Source organism: Lepisosteus oculatus, chromosome 8 (assembly GCF_040954835.1).
Source record: "Lepisosteus oculatus isolate fLepOcu1 chromosome 8, fLepOcu1.hap2, whole genome shotgun sequence".
Lineage (NCBI taxonomy): Eukaryota > Metazoa > Chordata > Actinopteri > Semionotiformes > Lepisosteidae > Lepisosteus > Lepisosteus oculatus.
The window spans coordinates 32,377,936-32,390,224 of record NC_090703.1 but is presented as its reverse complement, the minus strand read 5'-3'; the positions used below and the strand labels follow the sequence as shown (position 1 = coordinate 32,390,224).

The 12,289-nt window shown below is 33.3% G+C and overlaps 1 protein-coding gene across 1 annotated transcript in view; it reads right to left on the bottom strand.

The window, feature by feature from the left end:
• pcdh11 (protocadherin 11) overlaps positions 1-12,289 on the bottom strand; it is a 481,629-nt gene that overhangs the window by 215,296 nt on the left and 254,044 nt on the right. Inside the window, exon 4 of the mRNA XM_015351117.2 lies at positions 10,773-10,971. Within this exon, the coding sequence (XP_015206603.1) occupies positions 10,773-10,971 (199 nt within the window). The remainder of the gene's footprint in view (positions 1-10,772; positions 10,972-12,289) is intronic.

Genomic DNA, 12,289 nt, shown 5'->3' with positions numbered 1-12,289 from the left:
AAGTCAGCCGTATAGGAGGGGATGCTAAATTTAACATGTTAATATTAAATGTTGAGTGTGTTAAATATTAATAGTCCTACACAGGAGAAAACACATATTCCATTGGAGCTCACGAAGTCCTAATTAAGTGATTTTAAAGTCCTAATTGAGAGATTTTTTTTCCCTCCTGGCACCAGGAGGCTTCCATATACAGTTAACAATCTTGGTTAAAGATAGTTTATGTTAAAGCATTTACAACTGCTACACAAACTTTTGTCCTTAGATGAACCTCCATGAATTTGTTAACTCATAGTCCAAAAAAACTCACCTTGTTTATTGTCCTTGATTTGTAAAGCACAAATCAAGAGAGCAATAGCTAATTAACTACCAAATCCTGTCTTAAAAAAATCTGTGAACCTGCAGTATGTGGTGCTTCAATACCAACTGCCTTGGCTGGCAAAGAAGGAAAGATATGCAGATACAGTAGGCTTCATTTGAAATACCTGATTACAGTATGCAGTATATTTTTAAGTATATTCTATTTTTATTATTACTTCATAGACTGTTCTTCAGGAAATCACTGCACACTCAAAGCGATCTTCCAAGTCCCAATTTGCCCTAGAGTGAGTTGTGTGTGTGTCTGTGTATTTGTGTGTGGCCTATGATGGACCGGCATCCCATCACCGGTGTATCCTGCCCTGTACCAGGTTAATTGCTGAGGTGGCTCAGTTCCCCCATGACATTAAATTGGATGAAGCAGTTAGAAAATACTGTAGATGGATGTAATAGTGGAGAATTTAATTTCAAGCTATAAATGGTAACACTTTATATTGTTAACATTCACTAATCTTTCTTAGCAATAAGTACTTTATAAGTTTAATATGTTACACAGAAATAACTACCAAATCAGTAATAAAAGCTAATACTAGGAACTCAAATGATAGAGCAACAATACACCTAGCTGAACTGTCTTAAATAAGGAACAAGATTAGACTGATTGAGATCTACTGTAGATTGAGAGCTTCATTGGGAAATTGTTGGTCTGATTGAAAGGTGTCCCGAGTGGCAGGTTGAGAGCTCCAGAGAATATTGGTGCTGCCACTGGCAACTGCAGGATTCAAGTCAGGCCCAGCCTGGGTATGACAGTAATTGAATAAAATGAGACATCTTACATTTTCAAGGCACTGTGTATATCATGTCCTCTAAAAGCAAATAAATTAGAAGAACGATCAATACATCAAGAAAGTTCATGTGATCTCATTTAAATGGCTAAAATATCTTAATCAAAGCAGTGCAGCTCTTGTATTGCATTTATTGCCAATAGTATTGTACATATAGTGCTTAGAGTTGATAAATGCATTTTATTTAAACTGATAATTTTAACAACGCTATACTCTTTAAAACAGTTCAAATGTTCAAGCAATTCATACGTAAACACTATGAAAGTTCAGTAGTTGCCTAGCATCAGTCGTAGATTTCTAATTGACAAAAGCTTGTCTGAGAAAGGAGCTTAATTTATTCTGTTAAATATCAGTTTTCATGGTATCACATGATCTAACTTTCTAGCAGATTTAGTCCAAGGCTTTTAGCATAATAATAAATGAACACAGGCATTGTCTTTAGATCTTTAAATGGATTTAAATTTGTCTAACACTAATGAGTTTTAAACACTTATTAATTTCTGTAATATTTTCTTGTGAGTTGGAAGGATTCTATTTCATATGAAAAGGAAGTCATCAGTCAATGTCACGGAATACTTCCTGAGAGATGTTCTAAAGGAGAAAAGAGATTTATATAAACCACTGCAATTAAGCTCAACAGTAATTTAGAGTTAATTGCATAAAATAATGGATACTCTAAAAATTGCAGTATAATAAAAAATTCTAGTTATATGCACCCTTCAAAAATTATAATACACTGAATACTGACAGATCTTCATGTCAATGTTCAAAAAAATATTTTCTAGTTTGTTTAAAGTCCTTGAAACACTCCCTAAAAATAAAATACACATGCATATTAATGTTTTTCCACAGCACATATCTTACTTTATTCTGGTTCCCAAACATCTAAACACTCTGCAGTATTCTGTTTGGAACTTTTCTGAAGCACTGGGGGAATGATAATCATAATAATTACCTAAGAAAGCACTTAGGGAAAGTGAACATTAAAACTCTTACTCTGTCTGGTTCCCTGAGTCTATAATCTTATTATTCCCACAGTATATAAAAGGGATTGATCTACTTTTCTAATAGCATATTTAGATCTTGGGAGAGTGAGGCACAGCTGGTCATTGGCGACCATATGCAATAGATTAAGGTCTCTTTCCAACTCTCTTAATGACTAATTCCCCAACATTTAGCAGCAAGCTTTTGGTATAAAAATCCAGAAGTCTTGCTAAAAGTAATGAAATGCAGAAATACATAATGCACTAATGAAAGTTGTGCATTTCTCTGGTGTACAAGTAGTGTATTGTTTCATAACTGTTAATGCTTGGATGCCACTAGATGTTTAACCTCTTTAAATTAGCCTTCTTATATTCAATGTGAATTTAGGATTTACTGATCTTTATGCAGCATAATTTGGAGTCCAAATATACAATATATGCTTCTTAAACAGGAAAAAATGTTTTAAGCAAGGTTTTAAAAAAGACACTAACTTTAAGCGTTATATTTTCTGTTAAAATAATCCTAGAAATTACAAAACATACTGTAGTAAAATGCTGGATAATTCTGGAGATACCCATGAGCGCGCACACACATATAATTTCTATCTTGACTGCAAATTATTGTAACAATACAGGTTTGACTCAGCGCAGCAATATCGATAATTCTCATCCTTTTGTCTACAGGGGAACTGAAGAGTTCAATATAGATGTAAATCAACAAATTACTAGTTTCTTTTTAGGATAGATTGTCTGTAATTATCCATTATTTAATGAATTCCTTGAAATATTTGGCAAAAATAATAAAACTACTTGACTCATGCAATTATGAAGCACACAATTAAGTAAAATTAGCTTTGTAATGCATATTCCAGCAGGACAAAAGCTCTAAGGTGATTTCTTAATATAACTATCATGATATTGCAAATGAGAGTGAGAACTTAATTTCTCTAATGCCTGAGATTTTCTGCACATTACTATTTATTTTATTGGTGCATGCTACACTTATTCTGAAAGACTTTGTGAAACTATTTCAAAACCCAGAATAATGTACTTGACCCATATTCACATAGAATATAAAGGGTAATTGTCAATTAAAATAGATTAGCTGGATGGGCCCATAACTACAACAACAGTGATGCATGACGTGGATGACAAATATAAAATATAAAAAATGCTGTTATTGTTTTATTTCTAGGAATGAGGGACATATATTTTTAGAATATACCAGATGAACAGACTGAAATTCAATAACATTATCTTTTCATAAAAATCACATTAGTGATGGCAAAGTAAATTTATTGTAATGGATTGTAAAAAAAAACATTAATGTTTCCTTAAATAAAGCAAATTGATGGGATTCTTAACTAAAGAATACTCCATTCTTCCTCTCTCAACATTGCCTCAAGCGTCACAGTCACTTGGAAATTTCCTGTGTGTTTCCTGTCCTCCTAACAAGTGAGCAAAGCTGGTAGACACTTACCCCAAAAGACTTAAAACTGTCTCAGCATGTATGGAGTCTGAATACATATGCAAGCAGCATATTTCAGTTTTCGACTTTCATTTAGGTATCTGCTGACAAATAACTAATTTTGTCTTTAAAACAATTATATTAGAGCATGTGAGTTTGCAATAAAAATACTGATTGGATACGTAAAAAAATATTTGTAATCCAGCAATATTTGAAAACATTTAAAGGGTATAAATCAAGAAAAAAAGAAAATCATACACTACGAACTGACTTTCCAATAATGTTAATTCGTCACCATTGTCTCCAGTTTGGGCTCCAGTAAGAAGCAAGTAATCTGAATGCTTCATTGCTAAAAAGAAGATTAATTTAGAGCCATAATGGTCTGACAAAGTACATTGTAAGAAGGAGAGCATTTTATTTTAAGTATTTTAAACTGAATTGTCTCCTATCTCATAAATAATAGAAAGAGAAATGCCATATGAACTTTATTTCAAAAGCAGGTTGTCTAATAAATATTTTTTTTTTAAAAAGTGAGAGTAAATCATTGTCAGGAGAAGGCCAACTATTCTCTGCCTTTGGAAGGTAGCTATTTAAAGAAAGTGACATTCCAAACCTTATGACACCACCTTTCAAATGTCTGCATGGAGACAGTCTCTCAGTATTTGTCATTTTTTGAAGCAAGTTGACAAGATAAGGAATTGCCATTGCCAGAACAGCCTGCTGCCCATTGATAATAGCATATCTAATCAGTCTTGGGCTCCTGACATCTCTTATGCACTCATCTTTGATACTGTCTACAGAAAAAAAATCCATATGTTGTTTCAACTCTATACAACAGTGTCAGGCTTTATCACTCAACTTTTTTGGGGTGCAGAAAAAATATTTTGAGAGGCTATCAGCTGCCATTACTCCACAGTACACATTGTCTTGAGGTCTCTTAGTTTACTATTACATATACAGTAATATCTGTCAGTATTTCAAAAGTAAAGGATATATTGTATTACTGTGAATTAAAATGGCGACAAAAGTGTTTACAAAATGGGGAGTTACAACACTTACCAGTGAAACACATTGCAGGCCTTGGTTTTCACAAATTCTGATCTTATCTTAATGTAGGGCAGGCTACCCAAAAGACTACTGTTAATCAGGCTCTGAGAAACTACATGTATAGTAAGCATTAAAATTCACACAAGCAAAGATAGATGGCTTAATCTTAATCTCTGAAAAAATGTGTTTAACAAAGAAAAATAATATATACAGATGCGAACATTATATAAACTTAAACCAAAGAACTGGAACATAACTGTCACAGTAATTCAATGAGTGTAATAGAGGCAATTTTCTTTTTTGTCAGAACTAGTATTTCTCCACAATAATGTTGGCACTAATGCTAGCTGGAGGTCTTGCTGTCCTTGGCCTTTATATGTTCCATCATAGTACATTTTTAACATAATTTTAATTATTTAAAAATTAAAAGTTAAATAATGTTCTTATTGGAAATTATATATTAGAAGTGTACAGCCATATGCATGGAACTGTATAATGTATTTATATCACGTTATAGACAAATTGCTTATAATCATCATCCAATCATTATCCAAAATTCTCCTATCCTGGCAAGGTATGTTCCAAACTGGAGCCTATTCTGGATGCACAGGGTGCAAGGCAAAATTGAGAGCACAAACCCACTCTTATTCTGAATGGGATACTAGTCCATTGCAGGGCAATGTGGAAAGGTAATAACTTTAATAACTTAATAAAATAATTCATATGATGTTTTAAAATTGATTAGACATATAATCTTAACTACTAACTTCTGTATTACACTGATCGAAAGAAAGCAAAGGTAAAACAAACAAATATATATCCTTTTTTTATTGTTTACCATAAAACCACAGATTTTTGATGACCTGTTGTATTCTATAGTTCAAGTTGCTATTATCTAAAATGTGGATACAGTACATTGAGCATGATGGGATTTATCGTTAAATATGTATTTCAATAATATCTTAGAAATATTAAATATATTTTACGTTTTTCTAATGATATAGAGATGAGGAAAACAAAGCACTGATCAGTGGAACTACCTAAAAATAAACAAAATAAGTGAGAAAGAGTGGTCAATTTAGGAAATGGAAATGTAGTGGAAAATATTTTTTTTTTTTTTGCTGAGGCTCACTCCTTTAAAAGTGTGGAATACCGCAGTATGTGATTGGCTGGCCAAAATGACCAACAGGTGGCACTTGTGGTGCATTGGTTGTTAGTGAAAAGATTGCTTCATTTAATCTCTTTACTGTGCATGTTTAAATCAGCTTAATATTGAATATTAATATGGAATTTTACAACTAAATGGAAATTTTGGTAGCTGAGCATAAAAATAAGAAGAGCATAATGTCTCTGAACGTCATATTACAAACTCCAAGCGTTTCATTGTCTATTGTAACAGTATCGACAGCAATGTAGTTAAAAGGAACATGTAAAAAATGTTTCCAAAATAATCACAAGTGAACGAGTTGAGGGATGTAAGTTCTTTTCACTTTTTAATTAAACATTTTAAACACTTTAACTTTGTAAACGCATTCCGTACAGAAAAAAAAAAAACATTTTCCACAGGTGTTAAGCAGATCAGCAGATTGCTGACAAAATAGAATACCACCCACTAACCGTAAAGACCATTCTACAGCTTCTATTTTTTTAAACATTTAGAAAAGTTTCATCTATACAAATACCACAGACACTATACTCAATTGTTTTTTTCTGAATGTCACACTTAGCTCAATATTTTATTTACATCTAAATAAGAAAGTCAGGTGTTAGCATAAACTATTATTAATCAATAATATTAAAATTTGCAATGCTATAATTTGTTGCACTTCTTCCACATTTTGTAAAAACATTAATTTACAAGGCTTTGTTCAAATATACGTTGAATCTGATTATCAGAAAAATAAGTCAAATCCAAACTTATAAAGAAAAAAAAATGAAGGTAAAATATAATTTGAAATTAGGACAGGGTACACTTTTTTCCTACGTGTCTTCCTACTCTCTCTCACTCACTTTGATTCAGACACAGAATGATTAAAGCGCATTATCACCTCGCACCAGAGGGAAGGGAAAAAAGCTGGTAGTGCTTTTGTCATTTATTTCAGTCTCCATCACTCTGCCCAGTGAAAACCTTATTTTGAATAAAAGGAATTCTAGGTGTAAGCGAGTTCATAAAGTTAGAATTACTATCCCTATGTCTGCAAAACACCTGACCATATACTGTAAAATTTTCAGTGCTTTGTTTGTGTATATTCCAATCGCAGCAAGGGGAGGATGTGTGGGGAAACGTTTAGGCTGCAATTGAATCAGGGCTCTGTATTATTTAATAAAAATAATTTAAAATTGCTTACACTTTATAACGCTTTTCTGGACACTCTACTCAAAGCGCTTTACAGGTAATGGGGACTCTCTTCCACTACCACCAATGTGCATCATCCACCTGGATGATGCGACGGCAGTCATAGTGTGCCAGAACGCTCACCACACATCAGCTATCAGTGGGGAGAGGAGCAGAGAAATGAAACCAATTCACACCTGAAACACACCTGTTTTCTCTGAAAGCGTTTTTTTCCCTCTTTAGTTGATCTTTTTCAGCCTAGGCATACTGACACAGCTCCCTACGTGAATTCTCGTTCTTGACCGAGAAGGCTTTAGAAAACTTTCCAACACTTTTTATTTTCAACCAATTGTAAATATGACGTTTACATTGGCATATTTATTAATTCTTCACTTAAGTGTATGGAGGAGTGTCAGCGTTCACTTTTCTGTATTCTGTACAGAACTTTGACATCTCATGTTTCATACCAATAAACAGGGGAACTTCACGGACTTCCTTCTTTGAACTAAACTGCCTCCGAGTAAATAATGTACAGTAAATCACCTTCTGTAACGCTCCTAGTTTGTCTGTTAGAATAACTGCACGATTTCTTTATCCGTTTCAGCTAAATGACAGGAATATAGAGTCAAATCTGTCAGAAACTCAAAGTGTAATAAGCAACAGTTTATTCTTGTTCCCATATCAAGAACATTGGCATCTAGACAGAGAGAGTGACTGTTTCAATTGAAGGTGTAACCCGTCTGTCTTAACTGTTATGGTGCAGTTTCAACATATGGGGTACGCTGCTCTCCAGTTACTGGCAATTATAAAAATAACCCTTCTTCCCTCCTTTGTTTAACTTAAAGAATTCTGCAAAGAAATCCTTAATCACAAACCCATCACTTAATTTATCCAGATACACAAATTCACTCCAGAGACAACAACAAGCTATAATAGTGGACTATTTTTACCATTGAACCATTGGGTGCAGTGTGCTACCTTACAATGCTTTGTCCATTACCACTACAAGGAAATAAAAGTTTGTTTTTTTTAAAGAAATGATGTCAAAATGTTTCCGAAATGTCCATTTGTGATATTTTAGCTGCTTAGTTACACGATTCTATATTAATATAACTATGAAGTGGTATTAAATAAGTACAACTTTTTTTTCAATTACAGCAACTGGTGTTCTTACTATGTTTTCTTAGAAAAGGATAAAACATTATAACTTTTTATGAAGTACAGTATACAAACTTTATAATATTAGAACAAGCATGTTAAAACCGTAACCCACTGTAAGTTACCAAGTTAAAGACCTTGATGCATAAAATATTTATGAAGAGGGTAGAATACTGTTGGGTACATTACAGTACTGTTTTTGTTTTCTGCTACATAAATTTACCTTTGGATTTTCTCTATGTGAATGTAAAGCTGAAAAGGGCATATCACGTTCACAAGCTACAGCATAATAACAGTTTAAAATTAATACAAGTCTAAATTAATTAAATTCTGTAATCCTACCGGGATTCAAAACCAGGCATTTTCTGTTAACAGCCTAAATGTTCCACACGTCCAGTTAAGCTTTCACAGCTCCACCTTTCAGTTTTACAAAGAACTGTAGTAACATTACTGAAAATATCTAAAATGCTGTGGACTCCCGCAGGCTACCGCAGACTAGTGCAGTCTCGCTCAGCCACTGAACTGTGAACTACAACAGTATCCCTCGCGCATTCTGAATGGCTGGATCTGTATAGCTCATAAACATGTTTAATAATATATCCTTCTGCTGCTACACTGAGTTTGTGTGACTAACTCTTTTTCATTATATCCTTTTCAAAATATTCTGTCTGTTAATGCACACTAAGCTTTGTGCTTGAAATAGCTCCCAGAGATAGTGTTTTGATCAAATGCGACACAATTCTGTTTGTATTGTTTCCAAACTGCCAACAGAGCCAGTGGGCTGGACTCTAGGACCATTAATATTTGATCTAGTTGTAACAAGGAAATAGGACTCCTTCAAAAGGGTGATCTCCTTTAATAAGTGCATTATTCATATCAGTAGAAGATTTGTTATACTGCATTTATATTTAAGTAGATTTTATCACAAAAAGATTTAGGTTGGAGTTTAATCCTTAAATAATATGCAAAAAAGGGCTTTGCTAATTGTACTGCTTACGGTTTAAAAACTATAAAAAATGAGAACTACTATTAATATACTATGATATTTAATGTGCTTGGTAGGCTATCTTAACAGCACTTTCCCAGAAAACTTAAATCAAAGTTTAATTACTGGCACAAAGCTATCAAATGCTAACAACAAAGGAAGTTATTAAACTGGTAATAAAAATGTAAGCCACAGAGGAGTAAAGACAGATGGAATGTTTCTTGGACCACCCACTCTTTGTTGTGTCCTTATGTTCTCATTATTTTTTTAGAGATAATAAAATGGTACGTTTTGAGTTTTTACCCAGGTATGGTACCAGTAGAGCCCAGACTAGCTCTGTTTGTAGAGCATGAGACTCATAATCTCAGGGTAGTGGGTTCGTCCCATGTTGGGTGCCAGGTCCTCCATGTTGGTGGCTGGGCAAAAGGCTAACAGTCCTGTCCCATAAAAAACAAATGGTACTGTAACAGCAACAGGATGTTGCTGCCCCTACATGCTGGAAGGCATAAATGGGCAAACATCCATCCATGGTACCAGTACTAGACACTTCTAAGTTGGAATTATAAGAACATCCAGTAAGCAATTATTTCCCATAAATTTGTTACTTAAAAAACAAATCTTTTGTTGCCTGAAGACAGTCTATGTAATACTGTAGTGAAATCATGGATCAGTAGAGCTCACAGAATAAAGAGATCTATGCTGATCACAGACCTTCATTGCTTTTTGATTACCTAGCAGAAATGGACGCTAAATCAAAGAACCTACCATAGCTTTAATGTATTTTTCTTTAAACTATAATATACCAAGGGGATGAACAAGAGATACAAAGCCCCTTTCATTATAAGGTCACAAAACCACTGACAGAATTGACAAGCACTTTTCCATGTCTAGATGGTAAAGACGATTGCCTAATACCATCCAAGGACGTGTGATAAAACATGATGCAGATTTTAAATGCATTCCTATTTTAATTTGCCATTTTACAGCTGAAACAGTCAGTCACTTTTCTCACAAAGATAAGGTGTAGAAATTGAGATGAGGAGAAGAGTATTCCCACATATAGTATATGAGACATTTGTTTTCTGATTAATTTAAGCATACTGTGATAATGGCAGTTAACCAATGCACTCTCCCACCTAAAGCATCTTCATACTAATTAAATCAAGGCACTAGAATAGTTGAGAAAAGCAGCTTCAAAATAAAATAAAAATCATTAACTAGGGCCAATGCTAAGGAAATTACTCTGTGAAAAAAGTCTTAGTTTTGATTTATTAAAAAAGAATACGCTTACCTTAAGCAATAGAATGTAAATTAATTAATGTATGTGTGTGGCAAAAATGTTTATTTAGAATCAAGAAATGCACCACTCCTTTTATGGACATATGTTTTTTTTTTAAAAATAATTGTATACATTTATAAATACTGATCATAAGCAACAATCACCTTATTACTAAATGAATAGATAAGGCATACACAATGAAAAAAGAAATAGGAAAATAAAAAAATGAATTGAAAATCCCCACTTATTTTAAATATAATCAGTGGCCTTTGTTTTGCTACTGATGGCATTGGCAGTTGGCTTGTTATCACCTATAATATTTAACAGGGATTTTTGGCAGGGGCAGGTAAGACTTACTGGACTCTGGGTCAGAGTTTCCATCGCCCTCTGTGCGGCTATTGGGAGAGGTCTGCTCATAGTAATCTTCCTGCGGGAAGCCCAGTGGTAGGGGGTTGGCAGTGCTGGTACTACTTGTGGGCTCATGGTCTCCTAGGCCACTGTCACTGCAGCTCTCCTGAGAACCATCAGGGAGGTGGAAGGTCACTCGACGCTGTGACTGCAACACAAGATAAAACATTTCTGTTTACACCCTGAATACAATTCAGGCAACCAGGTTAGGCAGAAAATGCTTCAAGTATTAAAGAACATGTTGATGTTATACAACAGTGGACATGAGCTGGATCATTGAATGACTCAATTAAGTTATATTTCATTTTGAATGCTATAGGTGTACAGTGAATGTATTTGAAAATATATACTTACAGCTTAGTAAACACTGTACTGTGTGTTTTCAAATGAAGTAAACACATTTGTCTTTGACTGATCATAATCATTAGCAATAAATGGTGAGTTCATGCCTGAAAGATCAGTCTAGTGTTTTTTTCTTCAATGTCACTGTACCCTTGTATAGCACTGTATTCACTACACACCTGTTACTTCCTAAATTAAATCATTATTTTTTAATTTTAGTTAAAATGTAAAGCCTTTTTTTATTTTAATTATATTCAAATTTCTTAAAAGATTATTTAAGGGTATGGAATTAATTAAGAAGACTATATATTATGTAGTTGCATAGTCCATAAATATTTAACATCTGTAATAAAACAAATATTTATTGTTATTTGAACATTTTTTCCAACTTTCTTTTCAATGTTAGTGTGTTCTCTGTATTTACCTGAAAACATGATAATTTACCATAGCAAAATATATTTCAATGACAAATTATGATAACAGCAATGGACTCCCATTGCTGCTACTATGAACTAAGAAAAATCCTTGTTACAATACAGAATTGGCCACACTTTAAAAGTGTTAGCAACATTTACTTAAAGGGTAACGTGTTCTACTATTAAGACAGACTAAGCATAATGGACATTCTATTCCATATTGATGATGCCTCATAGGACAAGACAATTTCTAGTACTAAATGATAATGTAAATCTATTGGAATTATTTCAAATTATTCAATATACCCACTTTTTATCATTTTATATTATCTGTATGATATACTTTTTGAAAACCTCATTGTAAATTAACCTTTAAATTCTATTGTAAATTACTAAAAAGTATTAAATTGACGAAGTTCTTTTCTCTATTGTAACATGCTTGTATCATTACAATCACAAAATCCAAGCCCGTTTTTTCAAATATAGTTAGTCATGGCACTTGTGGAATTAATAACAGTCAAAATCACTGACAGGCATAGTACCCTCCAAATATCTTAATTGGAAATTATATTCAGTATGAATTTAAAAGATGTAGGGAAACTAACAAACACAAAAGCTGTGATTGTCTTCTTCCCTTATTGTTAAAGAGTAAAAAGAGATAAATGTGTTAAAATATATAAATCCCAATAATTTGTGGAACAAGCATTT